The sequence below is a fragment of the Fukomys damarensis genome, unplaced genomic scaffold (assembly GCF_012274545.1).
Source record: "Fukomys damarensis isolate Sample0158 unplaced genomic scaffold, DMR_v1.0_HiC HiC_scaffold_13, whole genome shotgun sequence".
In the NCBI taxonomy this organism is placed as follows: domain Eukaryota; kingdom Metazoa; phylum Chordata; class Mammalia; order Rodentia; family Bathyergidae; genus Fukomys; species Fukomys damarensis.
In genome coordinates, this window is record NW_022900925.1 from 36,187,455 (window position 1) to 36,207,184 (window position 19,730).

General features: G+C 38.9%; 1 protein-coding gene across 4 annotated transcripts in view; it reads right to left on the minus strand.

Moving 5' to 3' along the window:
- The window catches only part of Med1 (mediator complex subunit 1), a 31,698-nt gene extending 14,875 nt beyond the window's left edge, over positions 1 to 16,823 (minus strand). For 3 of the 4 annotated variants that reach the window (XM_010620043.3, XM_010620041.2, XM_033763017.1), the window contains exons 1-8: positions 16,597 to 16,823; positions 14,099 to 14,205; positions 9,330 to 9,408; positions 7,118 to 7,172; positions 6,880 to 7,012; positions 6,181 to 6,209; positions 3,194 to 3,265; positions 1,211 to 1,285 (exon numbers count right to left, since the gene is read on the minus strand). In XM_010620043.3, coding sequence (XP_010618345.1) covers positions 1,211 to 1,285; positions 3,194 to 3,265; positions 6,181 to 6,209; positions 6,880 to 7,012; positions 7,118 to 7,172; positions 9,330 to 9,408; positions 14,099 to 14,205; positions 16,597 to 16,621 — 575 coding nt within the window. In that variant the 5' untranslated portion in view covers positions 16,622 to 16,823. The remainder of the gene's footprint in view (positions 1 to 1,210; positions 1,286 to 3,193; positions 3,266 to 6,180; positions 6,210 to 6,879; positions 7,013 to 7,117; positions 7,173 to 9,329; positions 9,409 to 14,098; positions 14,206 to 16,596) is intronic. The other variant, XM_033763016.1, reaches the window with a different exon arrangement.
- Positions 16,824 to 19,730: the final 2,907 nt, after the last annotated feature.

Genomic DNA, 19,730 nt, shown 5'->3' on the forward strand with positions numbered 1-19,730 from the left:
AAAAAAAAAAAAAAAAAAAAAAAAAAGACATAATATGGATAAAATATAGATAAATATATCAAGTTATACACCAGGAAATGTTATCTGTATAATATAAAGATCTATAATTTAATGCATATCTATAAAAGAGGCTGTATCTATTATATATAGATACTCCTCATTTAATGACTGAGTTTTGTTCCTGTGACTAGGTCATTAAATAAAGTAGCCATAGCCAGGCATGATGGTGCATGCCTGTAATTCCAGCACTCGGGAGGCTGAGGCAGGAGGGTCGCTGTGGGTTTGAGACCAGCTTGGGCTACATAGTGAGTTCCAGGCCAGTCTCAACTACATAGTGAGACCTTGTCTCAAAACACCAAAAACAAAACAAACAAACAAAAAAAACAAAACAAAATAAAGTAGCCATTAAATAAAGAATTGTGTATAGTCTGTACACTATAATATTCAAAACAAAGAAATGGTCAAAGGAAACTCCAACTTGATGACTGCTTTTATTTGTATAACGTTTATAGTGCAGTATTGTAATGTATAACAGAACATAAAATTACAAGACTGTACTGTACAATACAAGCAGCACAAAATACAATACTGTCCTGTAGAAGAAGCCACAATAAAGCTGCACTGTTGCTCACATTCCTGCATTGTAAGTCTGAATACAAGCTGTTAAGTCCACAGTCATTAAATAGGTAGGTCTTTAAATGAGAAATTGTGTTGTAAATGTTTATGCTACAATACACATATAATGCAGGCATGTGTATATTATCTAAATTATATAATGATCTGCATTATTACACATATGTGTAATATATATGTATAAATCAGGACCTCATAATCATCCTGGATGAAATTACAGGCGTCATATAGAAGTGACTCCTTGTGGCAGGGCATGGTGGCACATGCCTTTGATCTCATTTATTCAGGAACTAAGGTAAGAGGATCTTGAATTCATGGCCAGTCCAGGCAACTTAGTGAAATCCTACCTCAAAATTTAAAAATAATAATAAGGGTTTCGGCCCGGGATTTAGCTCAGTAGCACCTTGCCTGACTCCCAAGGTCGTGAGTTTGATCTCCAGGACCAAACAAATAAACAATAATAAAAAGGGTTTGAGATATACTTCAGCACTAGAATCCTTGCTTAGTATATGCAAGGCCTTAGGTTCAATCCTCAGTATGGCCACAAAAGAAAAAAATGACTTTTAGCCAATCTTACCAGTACATAATTGCCATTTTTGATAGATCTTGTTCTAGGGATTGGAGAGCCAAGTACATTTTAGTCTTCAGTTTGCTGGAGAGCAGATAAAGAAAAATGAGTTAAATAGGTGAAAAATATACATATACACACAGTGATACAGAAAGCCTAAAGGGTGAGTTTGTGTTGGAGGCACTGAAAGCATTTTTTTTTAAAAAAGAACCAACTTGTGCTGGGAATTTAGTTCAGTGGTACCATGCCTGCCTCGCAACCATAAGGTCCTGAGTTCAATCCTGGTACCAGAAAAAAAAAAAGAACCAACTTGCTGGGCATGGTGGCACACACCACTGGGAGGCTGAGGCAGGACAACTGCCACAAGGCCAGCCAGATTACACAGTGAGTTCAAGGCTAGCCTGAGCAACATATTGAAACCCTGTCTCAAAAAACCAAACTAACTTTAGTGCTGGGGGGATGTGGCTCAGAGGTACAGGGCTTGCCTAATGTGTGAGGGCCTGGTTTCAATCCCCAGCACCACAAAAAAGAAAAGAATGAATGCATAGTGATTTCTGTCCTCTTATGCATATTCTTTTTTTTCCCCCTACTTTGGTTTTTTGAGACAGGATCTCACTATGTAATTGAGACTGACCTGGAACTCACTATGTAGCCCAGGCTGGTCTTGAACTCACAGCAATGCTCCTGCCTCAGCCTCCCAAATGCTGTGATTATAGGCGTGTGCCACCACACCTAGCCTTATGCATATTCTTATATGTACTGCCAACTAAATCAGAAAGGACCCTTTGTATTGGCCCTTCATATCTCCCACTATAGACCCTCCAAACCATCAAGTGGGTTTCCTACTGAATGATACTGAATGTGCCTCACCTGCAAGTGGTTCATTTTGAGCTTGCTGTTGTTTTTCTATTAGATCTTGGGGTTTTTTTGTTTATTTGTTCCTATGTTTGCGCAATTATAATTAAACCAGGCACAGAAAAAAAACATAATGATCTGAAACAAGGGTCCCCACAATTGGTGCCAGTATGACATTTCAATAGACTGTAACATTCACAAAAAGATCTGAATGGGGGAAAGACACTAGAATGTATATCCCACACATTTTATGACATATAATGCTGTCGTTTCTTATTTTTCTTTTCTTGTGGTAAAATGTGACTTTCAGATTAAAATGACCTTTTCCTTGGAACTTTTAACATGGGATAAAGGGTTTGGAGAGAACCATAATTCTGAGAGATTTGCAAGTCTCAATAGTAATCTCGGGCTGGGGATTTGACTCAGTGGTTCCAGCGCCTGCCTCGGAAGCACAAGGACCTGAGTTCAAACCCCGGTACCAAAAAAAAAAAAAAAAAGTAATCTCATTCACGTGCCTTTAAAGTAGGCTACAGTTTAAGAATTTATTAGTTATGGGGTAGGACTTCAACTCAGTGGTGCTGTGCCCGCCTGGCAAGTGCAAGGTCCTGAGTTCAATCCCCAGTACCAAAAAATAAGTAAAGAATTTATTAGTTATGAAAACTGTTCATGTTTATTTATATGCATACACTAAATAAAATACACACCTCAAAAAATAAATTTAAAAAAACAAAAAAAAATTTTAAAGTGATTTTTAAAAAATCAATTTCAAAGCTTATTTAGCACTACCAAAACTGTTTTATTTCTGCAAAAAAAAAAAAAAAAAAAAAGCAGCTGAATGGAATCCCAGGAGAGTTAAACACAAAAATTGCAAGCCAGTTCTGCAATAACTAACTCATTTCATCCTAAAATTCAGTATTTCGAAGATTTTAAGGATTATACTTCTGACATTGTAATCTACGATTTAGATACTATTAATGTAAAACAAAGACAGAAACTGAACTACATACTGTACTATGAGTAGAAATCAAGAATGACATACAGAAGAACAGCAAATTTCTAGCACAAAATGGCTTTCAGATTTACACTGATTTTTTTCAAAAAAGCAACAATGTATAAATATGTTAATAAAATACTTACTTATCTCCAGGAAGGTTATACAGATTAACAAGGCCCTTAAGGTGCTTAGAAAATTCATCAAAATTTTTTTCCCTATAGGAATTTCAGAAAGAGGAGAAAAATACAACATGCAATTACTACCCAATCTTAAAAAGAATTTGCCAGAAATCATATAAAAATGATTTTGATAACCTAATATTCTCCCCAACATATCTGGAGTCAAGACTAGTAAAAGAAAAGAAAAGAAAGTAATTTCCTTTATCTTTCTGCTCATTGTTCTGGAGGTGGTAATAAGCACTATAAAAGTCCAAAGGAAGCAGTAAGTCAAAACACCTGAAAAGTCATATACTAGTTACCCCTTCAGTAATGAAACAATTTAGGCCCAGGGATTTAGCGCAGTGGTGCTACCACCTGTGTTGCAAGTGCAAGGTCCCGAGTTTGATCCGCCCCCCACCGTAGCAAAAATAAAATAATGTAACAGTTTAAATGAATCATTTTCCTTTCCTATTAATATGTAACTCAGACTGCAAGTCAATAGAAAATAAAAATTGTAAGTATGATAGCACACTTCTGTAATTTCAGCACTTGTGAGGCTGAGAGAGGACAACTGGACCACACTGTGAGGTGTTTTGACCAAACCAAATAAATAAACAAACAAATAAGACAAGCCAGATGCGGTGGCGCACACCTGCGATCCCAGCACTCTGGAAGGATAAGGCAAGAAGATTACCATTTGGAGGCCAGCCTGGACAATTTAGCAGGATTCTTATCTCAAAATAAAAATAGGGTCAGGGATACAGCTCAGTGCAAAGGCCCTGGGTTGAACTCCCAGTACTACACTCAAATTTTAATAAAATTTTTTTTTAATTGCAGAGGTACTGAGACATCTATTTGTAGGTATATGGCAACCTAAGACCAGGGGAATGGTGATGGAGGAAGAAACCACAGATCAGATCAGTCCTAAGGAAAAGAACCTACTAGCAAGGGCTCAGATTCTTTGTTGAATGAACTTTGGAGGTTTACAAATCCAAAAAAAAATTTTTTTTTTTTTGGTTCCGGAGATCGAACTCAGGTCTTTGTGCTTGCGAGGCAGGCGGCAGAAACACTGAGCTAAATCCCCCGCCCCAAAATATTTTAACAGTTTTCTTTTTTCAGACTCAAAGTGTAAAAAAAGGTCTCTAAAAAATTAAATTGCCATGACAACGCCAGCTACTGTATCAGTTGTGCTGAGCATTTATCAAATATTCACAGCCCATAGTGTTATGACAGTAAAAGAAGGGCAGCAGCAAAATATACTCCCTGGTCAGTATTACCACCATCCTCGGTGAATGGAATCACCAGGCAGAGGGTAACTGACACTCATTCTAAGGCTCCCACTGTCAGCAGCTTACAAATTAACTTCAGAAGACCACCAGTTCATAAATCAGTACACCACCTGCTCCAGGTGAGAACTATAAATGGAGCTTCCTGGTAAAACACCTTGGGAGACATTAATTCAGTGAAACCATGAAAGGTTACCTATTTATATTGCATTACTATTTTTTTAAAATTGGTTCAAATTTGGGTTACTGGCTTCAACACATTAAACTGATGACTGAGCAAGCTGAGTGTACATCTGATTTCCTCAATATTAACACTCTTTCCAAGACATCCCCAGGTAGCATCTGAGAATTTCACTACGTGTACAACAAAACCAAAATAATGATTTTCTAAAACTCTCCGAAAGTCTTAAAGCTTGGTTTAAATTTAAGCAGAGAAATTTCTGCTCATTTTAAAGGGAAAAGATGTCAGAAAAACCAACTAAGAAAATACTGTATTCAAGCCTGCTACTTTTACCATGACAGCTTATCATACGTGTACTTTAAATGTAGCACAATTTTCCTCAAACCTGAAGGGAAAACTTTGTTTTCTTGATACTGTCTCATTTTTCTCAAGGCTTCTCTGATCTAATGATGTGGTTCTATTCATTTTTGTCCCATGTAGAATTCCTGAGACTAGATCAATTCTCAGCAGGGGTGATTTGGTGATTTTTGTCCCGCACTACCTGTGACAATGTCTGGAGATATTTTTATTTGTTTTTTATTTATATCAAAGTAAACTTTTCACTGGGGGGGGGTGCTAGGGATTGAATTCCGGGCTTTTTTTTTTTTGGTACCAGGGATCGAACTCTGGACCCTGCGCTCAAGGCAGGAGGCAGAACCACTGCTCAGGCCTTTTTTATGCTACGTAAGCGCTCTATCACTGAGCTACATCCCTAACCCCTGGAGATGTTTTTGAGGGTCACAATTGAAGGAATTCTATTAGCAACTAGAGGAGAGAAGCAAGGAATGCTGTTGAACATCATACAATGCCCAGGTAGCCTCCAAGAACAGGATTTTCCAAATCAAATTGTCAGTACTCCTGAGGTTGAGAAATCCTGGGTTAGATCAAGAAGGGTTAAAATTCATGCTCAGGCCAGGGATTTAGCTCAGTGGTGCCACCGTCTGCCTGCAAGTGCAAGGTCTTGAGTATGATCTGTGGTACTAAATAAATAAATAATTCGTGCTAATTCAATTCAGTGAATAGGCACAGAATGAAAAATTTTACTAAAAAAAAATTAGTTCCTAAGGAATACACAGTAATTCCTGAAGACTACCTGGATGTATGCCAGGCGTGTGGTGGCACACACCTATTAAACCTAGCACTTTGGAGGCTGCAACAGGAGAATCATTGTGAGTTTGAGGCCAGCCTGGGCTACATAATGAGTTTAAGGCCAGCCTGAACTACATATCAAGACCCTATCTCAAAAAATGGAACAAAACACAAACAAACAAACACCCTTAGATATAAATACTAGCAGTAGTGCGTGCCTGTAGTCCCAGCTACTCAGGAGGCCCAGACAAGATCCTTTGAGCTCAGAGGTTAAGAGTAGTCTGGGCAACATAGCATGACCCTACCTCAAAAACAAAACAAAACAACTCAACAGGATTATCAATCAGTACCAAGGAATATAAACGTTATTTGCTCACCTTAACTGCTGGACAAGCTCTGGACAACTCTGAAATCAAAGAAATTATGTTAAAATATTAAACTACACAAACAGCTTTGAAGATATCAACAGTTCTTCTCTTTCAATAATAGCACACGCTTTGTTACAAAAACATTACAACTACAGAAGGCCCTTATAATAAGAAATAAGAAGCATCTTCTTCCTACTTGGTGAATCATAGGGTTGGGGTGTGAAATTAAAAATCAAAATATAGGAATAGTTTATAAAGAAATCAACTTTTAGTAGCTTGTTAAAACATCAGGAACTCTATTGCCATCCCTGGAATATATATTAAACTCAGTGATTACATACATTTTACATTTATCTCTATTAGAGGATTTTTTTCAGATGATTTGTCCTTTTTGATTCTGAGGATGGGAATTATGATATCTATTTCTGCATCCCTAGCACCTATTGTTCAACTGCGGCTCATGTTTGTTGATATGAAATGAAAAGGGTCCTCTGATGCTTCTACTTTGCAAAGCCCTTGGAAGGTGTCAGAGATGGACCAAGTTATTCCAAATTACATTCTAAAGACAGTAATGTAGCCCACCACATCATCCCTACAGTGGCTCATGAAAAAACCTATACCCAAGCTATTTAAACCCCAACAATTCATTTTTAAATTATGTTCCTAAATAATCCCCACAGATTCCAGTGAAATATCAACAACACATACCACAGGATTCTCCCCATGGTGAGCCACTTTTACATCACAAAGCTGTCCTGCAGGATCTAACTGCACTTCCACATAGAACATATCTGACGTGATGTAACATTCAGTGCCACTGGCACTGAGATGAGAGCCCAGTCTAGCAGGAACAAATCAAAACAAAAATTAATAGAACACACATAAATAAAGCCACCCAAAGTTAACACTAAGCGAAACATTTCTGCCTACAGATGAGACTACATACCCATTCTGTCTTGCTATTGACTCCAAACGATCCGTCATTGCTGGTAAAGATGTTACTATGAAAAAATTAAACAAAAGAAATCACAAAGATTGTTCTAAATACAAAGATTGTTCTAAATAGTATTCTTTAAAGACAGAAATGTACTAAGGAGTATATCCTATCTTCCAAAGCCATAAGCACGTTAAATACTTCAAATGCTTGTAATCTGCACCAGGTTTATTGGTAAGGTTTTCCTGGCATGCTTAAGGCCTTAAATTCAATCCCTAGCTCCACAAGAAAAACAAATCAACAAACTCTCAATGTTCACAGCATTATGTATAATGGTTAAAAGATAGAACCATCCCAAGTGTACATCAACAGATGAATTAGATAAACAAAATGTTATATACATGGAATATTTATTCAACCTGAAAAAGTAAAGAAACTCTAGGCTGGGGATTTAGCTCAGTGGTTCTGCCGCCCTGCCTCACAAGCACAAGGTCCCAAGTTCGATCCTGGTACCAAAAAAGAAAAAAAGAAAAAGAAAAGATAAAAGAAAAAAAAAAGTAGAGAAATTCTGTTTAGGTGAAGGCATAGGTCAGTGGCAAAGTACTTGCTTAGCACACACAAGGCCCTGGGTTCAATTCCCATTACCACAGGGGGTTAAAAAATAACAAAGATGTACCTTGAAGACATTTTGCTACATAAAATAAGCCAGTCACAGACAAATATTGATTTCATCGTATGAGGTATAAAGTGATTAAGATCATAAAGACAGAAAGCAGACGGGTGGTTGCCAGAGGCTGGGATAACGAGGAAGTAAGTAAGATACTACTGTTTAAAGGGCACAATAATAAAATAAAAATAAAAATAAAGGGTACAGAGTGTCATTTCACCCCCACACAAGTACTGGGGATCAAACTTGGGACCTTGTGCTTGCCAGGTGCGGTGCCACAGAGAGAGTGTCCATTTTGAAAATGAAGTTTTGGAGATGAATGATGGTTATGGTTACACAAAAATGTGAATGTAGTCAGGCATGGTGGCACACACAATCCCAGCACTCTCGAGGCTGAGTTCAAGACCACCCTGAACTACAGAGTAAGACACTGGTAATGTATTTGGTGCCACTGAACTATTTAATTAAAAATGATTACAAAGGTAAGTTTTAGGGACTGGGGATTTTGCTCAGTGATTCTGCTGCATGCCTTGCAAGTGCAAGGTCCCAAGTTCAATTCCCATACCAAAAAAAGAAAGACAAGTTTTGTTTTACATATTTTATCACAATTAAAAAGAAAAGAAAAAACTCAGATGAATCAGGCTAGGTCAAAGTAAAAATCTGGGTAATATGTATGTGTGTGTATTTACATGGTACTGAGGATCCAACCTAGTGCCTTGTATGTGTTAAGCGCACACTGTATAACTGAGCTACATCTCAGACCACTAAAATATCTTTTTACTTCCATTTTTCTCCCAATTAAAATTAGTCACTATAAAGATAATTAACCAAACTCATGACTTACAATGAATGTTTGTTTCCTGAAAAAAATTTTGTTTTTTTTTTTTTTTTTTTTTAAAAAGTTTCTTTTTTTTTTTTTTTTTTTTTTTTTTTTTTGACAGAGTCTCACTATGCAGTCCAGGCTGGCCTTGAACTTGCATCGATCCTCCTGCCTCTACCTCCCCAGTGCTGGGATTATAATTGTGTGCCATCATGCCTGGCTATCTTTCCTGAAAATTTTGTCCATAAACACTGTAAAAAAATTTTAGAGTTAATATGTCCATCTTCTTAATTAATTAAAAAAGAATATGTGGGCAGGCGTGATAGCACGTGCTTGTGATCTCAGCACTCAGGAGGATGAGGCAGAGGATTGCTACGAGTTCGAGGCCAGCCTGGGCTGCACAGTGAGTTCAAGGCCAGGCTGAGCTATAGAGCCTGACCTGTCACATACACTCACACACACACACACACACACACACACACACACACATACACACACACGTGAAGAAAGAAAAAGCATTTCCTGTTATTCATTAGTCATGTTCTATTGGCCTCTAAACTAGCATAAAAAAAATGTTTCAAAAATTCAAGAAAGACCTCATTTCACCTTCATAAATGAAAACAAAAGCTATGCTAGTGCACAGAAAGTTAGCCTACTTTAATTTACATTTCAAATACAAAACAGTCCTTAAATTGAGGGTTTGGTGAGATAAACATATTTCAAAGGTATTTACAAACCTTTAAGAGCCTTCTGCAACGTTTCCAAACAGCTGACCAAATGCTGATGGCTTCCAGAACTCATCACAACCCTTTTCTCCTGTATCATGTGAGAAAATAATGGAAGTAAAAATGAACCACACCAACAATGCTTCGGATAAATATATACACTGTCCCAGTAGTATGTCTTCAGGGTGGTCTATATACTATAGCACCTGAAGATTCATCTGTAATTCTGTCCATCCATCTAAAGGAAAATAAGTTTATATCTATGAATGTTGAAAAAGATTAGGACCTCCACACCTGTAATCCCAGCACTCAGGGGGCTGAGGCAGGCAGATTGCCCTAAGTCTGAAGCCAACTTGGGCTACATAGTAAATTCAAGGGCAGGCTGACCTTGTCTCAAAAAACAAATAAACAAGGGCCAGGGATTTAGCTCAGTGGTTTGGCCACCTGCCTTGCAAGCACAAGGTCCTGAGTTCAATCCCTGGTACTGAAAAAAACCAAAACCAAAAAGCAAACAAACAATCAAATGTAACAGACAACATCTACTTGCTATGGAAGTCACTATATCCTAAGATTTAAACATTTAAAGGAGGCAGCTCAGAATATTTAGGAACTCCCAAATATAGAAACAACTCCTTTAATGTCTAGGTTCTGTTCATGTGGCTAGGTTGTTAAGTGAATTGGTTGCTAAATGACAAATTGTATGTAGTATGTACATTATAATATTCAGAACAAAGAAATGGTCAAAGGAAACTCCACCTTGATGAGTTTGCTTTTATTTGCATAATTCTTACATTCAATACTTAATATAAAACTACAGGATTGTACTATATAGTGCAACCTACAAAAATTACAGGACAGTGTAAACAAGGTATACTGTACCCACCCCCAAAAGACGGGTCATAAATCTGAACAGCCTGCCTCAGTCATAATAATAAGGTGATCTGCAGGTAATCTGAGAAATGTGACCCAATTTTAGTCAAACTCTTACAGAATATGTAATTCAGAAAAAGGACTCCCAAAGAGCAAAAATTTTACATAGTTTTTCTAACTCTATTCAGAGAAGTTTCTCTCTGCAACACATTTCAGTACCCAGAAATGTGAACAGTTTTATAGTCTGAGGATAGTGTTTCATGGTTTTTCCATGCACTAAATAAAGCTCTAATTCCACTCTCATAGAACATCTGATTTAGTAATAATCTGCATTCCTTGTACCTTAAATTAAAAAACCTGGGCCGGGGATTTAGCTCAGCAGTTCGGTGGCCTGCCTTACAAGCGTAAGGACCCGAGTTCGATCCCCGGTACCAAAAAATTTTTAAAAATAAATAAATAAATAAAACAAAAAACCAGATTTTCTGGCAATGAAAACCAGATTTAGAAAGTAGAAAGATAAGCCTTCTGTTGTTAATTAATAAATTGGCATTCTGGGCCAGGGATTTAGCTCAGTGGCACTGCAGCCTGCCTCACAAGCACAAGGAACTAAGTTCGATATCCAGTACAAAAATAAATAAATAAATAAACTGGCATTCTAATTTACACGCTAATCTACTGGGATTTGGTTAGTATGTAGGTGTTTTCAAAAAATACCTTTAAACTCTTTACCTATCAATAAATAGATTTTTCTTTTTCTTTCTTTTCTTTTTTCAGAGTTGGGAATTGAACCCAGAGCCTTGCACACACTATGCGAGCACTCTACACTGAGCCACATCTCCAGGCCCCAAATTAGGTTTCTGAATTTGCAAAACTGGTAAGTACACAACAGAAGACATGGTGATCAAAAGAAGATACTGGTTACTCAAGAAATGGGGTTGGGGGGGCTGTAATACCTACCTGGAGTCAATCTATCTCATATCTGACAATACATTTATAAGCATACTTCAAAGGAGAATAGAGTATTAAATGACATCTAAATTTCCAGACTGGAAAAGCGGCCATGTATTTATTTTTAGACCCTTTTTAAAAATATTGGAAATAGGGTCTTACTATGTAATTCAAGCTGTCCTTGAACTCATTATGTTGCTCAGGCTGCCTCAAATTCACAGTGATTCCCGATTCACCCTTCCAAGTGCCAGGATTACAGGCAGGCACCACAACACCTGGAAACATTTTCTTTTTAATATCTTTTTTTTATAGTCAAACCAAGGTGTGAAGACACATGTGCTGCAGGATTTAGAATCTTTTAGCAATATGATATTTTGAAATTTACTACCTCATTTGCTTCTTAAAACAAAACTGAGGAGCCGGGCATGATGGCACATGCGTGTAATCCCAGCTCGGGAGGCTGAGGCAGGAGGATCGCTGTGAGTTCGAGACCAGCCTGAGCTACATAGTGAGTTCCAGGTCAGTCTCAACTATACAGTGGAACCCTGTCTCAAAAAACCAAAAAAAAAGAACAAAACTGTGGAAAACCAAATTGACTTTACATACTTCCATTTTTCTGATGAGGAAACTGAAACACAGAGAAAGGATATAATTTGTCCAATGTAACAATGTCAGGTAAGTAAGTACTGGAATTAAGCCTAAAATACAGAGGGTTTTGTTTTGCTTTTCTGCAATGCTGGGAAATGAAACCTAGGGCCTTGCACAAGCTCGGCCAGTGCTCTTGCACTGAGCCATTCCCCAACCCTGAAATATTGCTATGTTGACAGCCAATGCAATTCCTCTACCAGTGCTACATATGATCATTTTAAGCATTAATAAATGTACTAAACTCAACTGACCAGAACCAAAGTCAAATAGAGAGGGCAGAATAACATGACTAAATAAACATGTACACAGAAGCCCAGTGTGGTGGTGCACACCTGTAATCCAACATTCAGGAGGCTGAGGCAGGAAAAGCACAATGAGTTCTGGGCTATGCAGTGAATTTAAGGCCAGCCTGAACTACACAATGAGATCCTGTCTCAAAAAACAAAAACAAAAACCACACAGAAAAGTTACCATACCACAAGTGAAGCAGTTACAAAGTGAACATACTCATATAACCATTGTCTAGGTCAAAGCAAAGGTGAAAGGCAGCTGGGAGAGAACTTGCCTACTACGCACAAGGCCCTGAGGTGGAACCCTAGCACTGCAAAAGAAAAAAATCCAAAGAAAACTTTCCTTTGGACTATCACTGGAAGCACACATGAACTCTTAATATCCAGTTCTTTTTTTTTTGGTACCGGAGATCAAACTCGGGACCAGCCCCCACCCCCCACAGGGATCCAAATTCAAGATCTTGCACTTGCTAGGCCGGCGCAGTGAAAGTGAGCTACATCCCTGGCCCCAGAATATCCAGTTCTTAAAGTGGCCACTAAAACTGCCCTTGCCTTCCACTTAACTAGCTGAGAGATCCTCACACTGGTGACTGATTTATTAAGAAATAATACAGTAAGCCAGGTGTGGTGGCACACACCTGTAATCCCAGCACTCAGGAGGCTGAGGCAGGAGGATCGCTGTGAGTTCGAGACCAGCCTGGGCTACACAGTGAGTTCCAGGTCAGTCTCAACTACATAGTGACGCCCTGTCTCAAACAACCAAAACAATAACAACAAAAAAAAAAAGAATAAATGCCCCGCCCAAAAGAATGAATTAATCCAGTTTCTCCTGGTGGTGCAAGCCTGTAATCCTAGCACTTGGAGGCTGAGGCAGGCAAATCACTGTGGGTTCGAGGCTAGCCTAGGCTACATAGTGAGTTCAACTTCATAGTGAGTTCACCTCAATCCCAGTACTTTGGGAGGTGAAGCAGGAGAATTTTAAATTTGAGCCCAGCCTGGGGAAATTAGTGAGACATGTCTCAAAATAAAAAAAGTTTTGAAGCTAGGAGTGGTGGTGCATACCTATAATCCCAGCACTTTGGAGGCTGAGGCAGGAGGATCGCTGTGAGTTGGAGACCAGACCCACATAGTGAGTTCCAGGTCAGTCTCAACTACATAGTGAAACCCTGTCTCAAAAATCAAAACAAAACAAAAAAATTCAAAAATGGTTTGAGATATAGCTTGGTGCAAAGGCCCTGTGTTCAGTCCTCAATACTATACCACCAAAGAATTAAAAATTCTTGTAGTACTATAAAGACACAATAAGGATATATTACAATGAAGCTTGACAGAAGTGAAGAAAGTCCCTTTACATCAGTCTATCAAACACATCCCTTGGTCTTTTTTTTTTCTTACAGAAGGAATCCAAGACCTCATGCATGCCAGGCAAGTGCTCTACTGCTGAGTTACTGCATATTCCAGCCCATTAATCTATTTCTCAGCACCTCTGCCTGAAACATACTGATGTCTTCAAAAAACAAACCAAAAAATCAATGTACTCTAATACAGCTTTATAAATAAATAGAATCTCTCTTTATAGAGTCTATACTTTTAGATTCAACCATCAATCAAAAATATTCAGAAAGAAAAACTGCTCTGTATTAAATATGAACAGACTTTTTTATCATTCTCTAAACAATATAACGAATATTTACAAAGTATTTACATTACAGTAAGTATAAGTAGTCTACTGATGATTTAAAATGTACAGGTCGATGTTTGTTGGTTTTAGTCAATATAATGCCATTTAATACAAGAAATTTCAGCATCTATAGATTTTGGTATCCATGATGAGTTCCAGGGATTATGAAGCACATATATACCTCCTTCCTTGGCAGATCCTGAAACAGAGCATTCAGGTGTTTGATGATAGAGAAAACTGAAGATACGCTATTATAACTATCTGAACAAGTCCATATGGGGAACTTAGCTTGTTAATGTAATCATCCAAGCACAACACTTCACCCACGTCCCCAAAATCCTCACCATGACTTGCCGCACAAGCTTAACGGTTTCACTCCAAGGTCGATTTTGGTTAAACTTTACATGGAGCCTTTCCAAGAGGGAACTCATCTTACTCAGCTTTTCTGACTCTACAAAATAAATCATGAAACATCATTAGAAACTCTCATTAAGACCTTCCACAATTTTTCTTGCAAACAAAACCTTCATATTTCATCTCACGAATTCAGTCAAAATATTTATCTGGATCAACGTATGTTATGCACACAGATAAAAATACGGCAATGATCCCCAATATTCTGTAAAATTAATGTGCACTAGTAAAACATATACACCACAAAAATATTTCTGTGCATTTTATTTTGTTCTGCTTTTGAGACAAGGTCTCACCATAAGCCAAGGCTGACCTCAAATGCAGTATGTAGCCCAGACGGCCCTGAAATTAGGTTCCTTCTACCTCTGCCTCCCCAATGCTAGAATTACAGTTGTGTGTCACCATGCCGCACTTTACTTTTCTGTATAATTTACACCAAAACATACAGATTTAAAATTTTTTTATCGTATTTATTTTTGTTTTTAAGGGAAAGAGTTCAAGGTTTTGTTTTTGCTTTTTCTGTTAGTTTTTTTAGAGTTAGGGCTTTTAAGAGACAGGGTCTTGTTATGTTGGCCTGGCTGGCCTTGAATTTCTAGAATCAGGCAATTCTCTTGCCTCACCCCTCCGAGTAGCTGGAATTACAAGCGTGTAGTACTGTACCTGGGTTAGAAGACACTTCTAATTGCAAAACACATCCATATGAGTCTGCTGTAAGGAACAGCATAGAACAGGATTGCCTTCTTTTCAAAATTTTCATGAGAAAAAAATTCTAATCCTATTGATTTACACAAAATTCCTTGTATGGTGCATTTTACACATACATTTGAACACTCTTACTATGATTAGTTTTCAATATGAGAGTACTGACTTCATGCTGGGCATGGTGGCGCATGAACTGAAACCTAGTACTCAGGACGTCAAGGCAGGAGGATCACGAGGTCAAGGCCAGCCTAGTATGCAAAGCCAGACCTAGTCTCTAAAATTAAATACTGACTTTTTTTGTCATAATTTTGAAAGATGCATTTATGATCAAGAAAGCAGTTTCTATTTTACATTCGTATTTCTCCTATTTAAATTCTAACTAAAGAAACCAGTAACTAAAAAAATGAGTTTCCTTCCAGGCCCTCCATCCTTCCTCTAAAAGCTGAACTGCCTCATGTAAGCAGAGACTACTGAAAATTAATAAATATATATTATGCCTGAGGTGACATGTATGAGGAGGCAAGCACAATTTAATGTGAAAACAACCATCAAAATACAAAATGAGAGACACTGCTAGTGAATGCCTAAAAGAGGGAAAGTTCAAATCAGCTGTAGGAAGAATGCAGAAAAACAGTTGATGTTGGTTACTGAAAGATGAACAGGTCAGTCAAATAGAGTTAAGAGAGTAAGAAGACTTGAATCAAGACTCAAACTCTTTCCTTTGATGACTTCATTGTCTGTAAAGTTGTTCTGCAGCCCAACTCTTCTGTCAATTCTCACTTTAAAGCTATTAGTTTCAGCACAATTATAAGGGCTGTGCTTACAACAGTGAATGAACTAGACAAAAACTCCTAAGTGTGGAATGGAGGCTTCCATATCAGATTTGTTATCTTGTTAATCCAGGAATTATATATACCTTTCTTCCTCCTCGATGTCAAAACATGGCCCTTTTTCTTGATAAGCTTGCTGATAAAAAAATACCTTTATTTTGAAGCTAAAACCAAACGTTTTTTCCCACCATTATGTACCAGAGGCTTTGCGAACATAAGGCAGGATTCCCTATCTACAACGCTGAGTAAATTAAAAAATATAAGTAAACAATTAACAATAAAGTGAGCTATGTTAACAGACGTACGCCCAAAACACTAAGAACTATTTAAACAGAAGTGAGGAAATTTGGAGAATTAAAGTTCCTCTGAAAGTTGTTTTTCAGCATTCCTTAGTTCAGCTATAGAAAGGATGAAATTCTCTGCGCATCTTTAGAATACACAGCTCAGTGTCTAAGCACTACGACGTTCTAGAGAACTGCCAGCTTTTAATCCTAAAGACCTATTCATTCCACTCACACCGGAACACTCACCAGGACCTTTACATATCGTTCTGTATTGCTGGTTTTATGTCCTTATTCAGACATGTCTTTCGGAATGAAGTGTAACCAGGGTTTGGATTCACTTGCTTGGTCTCCCACCACCGGGATAAAAGTGTCCGAAAGCCCAACCGATTGTCCCTAGCTATGCCGGAAACCTTCGATGAAGTTGGGATCCACCATCATCACCTAAAGTCGGGGCTCTATCATTACCAAGGCACGATCAGAATTTAAAACACACACAGTCCAACTCCTGGACTCTGAGCCCTCTGGAAAGTGACACTCGCGGGGCGTCGGCCGCCACCCCCTCTCCCAGATTGGCTCCCCCAGTTGTGTCCCGCCTCCTCCTCAGTCACTCACCCTCGGTTTCCCCCTGAGCCTTCATCCTGACGGTGGTGAGGACCTGAGGCCACCCCAGGAGGATAAGCCTTTCCCCACCCTCAGGAGGGGAACCAGGTAGACTCGAGCTCCCGGGACGCAGGGCACTCGTAGTCCCCACTCTTCCCGGGAAGGCTCAGTCTGAAGTCCCCGGCGGCAAGAAGAGAAAGGTGCTCGCGGCCGCCGCCATCTTCCCCAACGGAACTTCCCAACGATCGCGAGATTAAACGTGATCCTGCGAGAGAGAGAAAAAGAGGGCAGGACGAAAACATCTCGCGAGAATTGGTTATTGCGGTTTCCCCGCGAGATTTTTTTCCCACCCAGCCTTGCTCTCACCCCGCTTGTCACAGACCTCGCGCTCTGGGTATTGAACTTGCGAGCAGGTAGAGTTCCGCTCCTGTGCGAAAACCGGCATTTTCATTTAGGGATTTAAACAGGTTGCAAATTAAAAGCTCTATCTCTTTACGGAAAGACTTGCTTATCAGAGAATACTGGTATCAGGAATGTTTTATCAAAGGTAGTACATTGTGGCTGGTGGTGTCATTCCGTGCTAGAATTCGTGCTTAGCATGCCCAAGGTCCTGGGTTCGATTCCCCAGCACCGCAAATAATAATAATGATGATGGTGGTGATAATGTTGATTATGATGATGCAAGTTTTTCCTGAGATACCTGCAATAGTTATGTCATAAAAAAGATACTGATGTTTCCTAACACGACATTCGAAGACAGTTTGATACACTTAATTACCACTTTCTAATGTTTTGAATATTATAAATACGTCTTGAGCAATTACATTTTTGAAGATCTGGAGAATTTGAATTACTTGAATTGAGGTAAGCTTGAGACAGTCAACGCAACTGATGCTATTAATTATATTTTCATCATTGATTGTATCCTCTTTTGTTATCCTAGTGAACGCAAGCGTTTAGTTTGTTCTCTACTCTGCAAATCACAAAGACTATAGCTATTTGCTTCTGTGTGTCAGTAAATCCTCACAGAAATTCAGAGCGATGTTCAGAAGTTTATGGCCGCTCTAACTGAAGAACCAGACAAATACAACAATGGGGTAAAAGTCTTTAATGTAACTAGGACCACTTTTACTTTTATGTATTTCTTTAGTCGGTCGGTCGGTTGGTTGAGACAAGGTCTCACTGTGTGTAGTCCAGGCTGCCCTTGAACTCAGGATCCTCCTGCCTTTGCCTCCCAAAGTATTGGAATTACAGGCATATACCACCACACTCAGCTCACTTTTAAAATATATATTTTCTTTATTAGTGCACATTAGCTCACTTTTTAAACGTTCTTTCATACACATCCTTGAAAATAATTATTGTTGAAAAGTTGGATTTTACCAGTTTTGCTGCAAGAACTTTAAGCAGTAGATTTAAACTGCTTCAGGACTTTGTCCCACTTTTCAAAAATGCTATTTAAGTGCCAGGGATTTAGCTCAGTGGCAGAGTGGCACCATGTCTACCTCAGAAGCCCAAGGTCCTGAGTTCAATCCCTGGGACCCCCCCCAAAAAAAAAAGCTATTCAAACTAGTCGTGGTGACACAGGCCTCTAATCCCAGTGCGGGGAGGCTGAGGCAGGGGGATCACAATGACTTCAAGCCCAGCCTGGGCTGCGTAACACCTTGTCGAAAAACAAAACTGCTATTCAAACATTCTAGAAGGCCTTCTGGACATCTAGACAGATACTGCATTTCTGGTGACCAGGAATGCAATAAAGATTTAGTAAGAAGAAATCTTTGGCAATGTTTGGGAACATACCGCTGCACAGATTATCTCTAGCATGCCTCTTGGAAGCAGAATGCAAATTTCAATTGTTTGTTCCTCTTATCCTTATTCCTTAAGAGTCACTACCAGTGAATTTCTTGAGGCAGAAATTTCCTATTATTTCTGTATCCCAAATACCTAAAATACCTGGGCATGGTAGATAAATATTTTACTGGCTAAAACACCTTATAAGACCAAACTCTTCTCATCTTGCCAATGCCCAGACGTACTGACCTGTTTTCATTTGTAGGGAATCCCCACGTTCCTTCAACAGACTTTTTTTTTTTTCTTCGTACTGGGGATCAAACTTGGGACCTTGTGTTTGCTAGGCAGGTGGCGGAACCACCGAGCTAAATCCCCAGCTGAGAGTCCCTGCCCTACATTGCCCAGGTTAGCCTTAACCTTGCGGTCCTTCTGCTTCAGCTTTCCAAGTAGCGAGGTTTATAGACGTTTGTCACCACTCCCTGCCTGCCAGAGGCCTTCTCAGGTCTCAATTTTTCTTTCTTCTGGATAAGAGAAGCAAGATCTCTGACCTCTGTCTTGAAGTCTTCTGTTAAATTATTTCAGAAAGCAGAGTTTTTTTTGTTTTGTGGTGCTGGGGATTCAATTCAATGCCTCACGCACGGTAGACAAGCACTTTACTACTGACCTGTTCCTAGCCCTGTTAAATGACTTCAAACTCCAGTGTGTGGGGGAGGATGGGTATTGGGGATTGAACCCAGGGCTTCCAACTGAGTTACATCCCTTTTCCTTTATACTTTTCATTTTAAGATAAAGTCTTGCTGGGCGCAGTGGCGCACACCCCTAATCACATCATTCAGGAGGCTAAGGCAGGACTGTTGATATGAGTTGGAATCCAGCCTGGGCTACATAGTGAGCCAGCCTGCATTATGTGGCCAAACTTCATCTCAAAAACAAAGAAAAAAAGATAAAAACCAAATCACAGAGTTGCCCATACTGGGCTTGAACTTGGAATCCTCCTGCCTCAGCATCTTAGAGTACTAGGATTATAGGTTTGTGACATCCTGCCTGGCTCTTTCAAACTTCTTAGTAACATCCTTAGGATCAGAATTAAGTGTGTATTTTAATACCTGGCTCTCTGACTAAACTATTAGGAGAGCTGTGCTAGGTGTCTTTCACTGCTATCATTTCAGTGTCTCACACAACTCAGACATTTATGAAGAACTCAGTACTTACTGTTTGGATGCAACCATAGGGTTGCTAGAGAATTAGAGAATGCTGTTAAATCTGAATTTCATACAACTGAATATTTTTAGTATAAAAGAATGCCCCAAATATTGTATAAGTATTATATAATATAAATCTGGCAGCCTCTCATA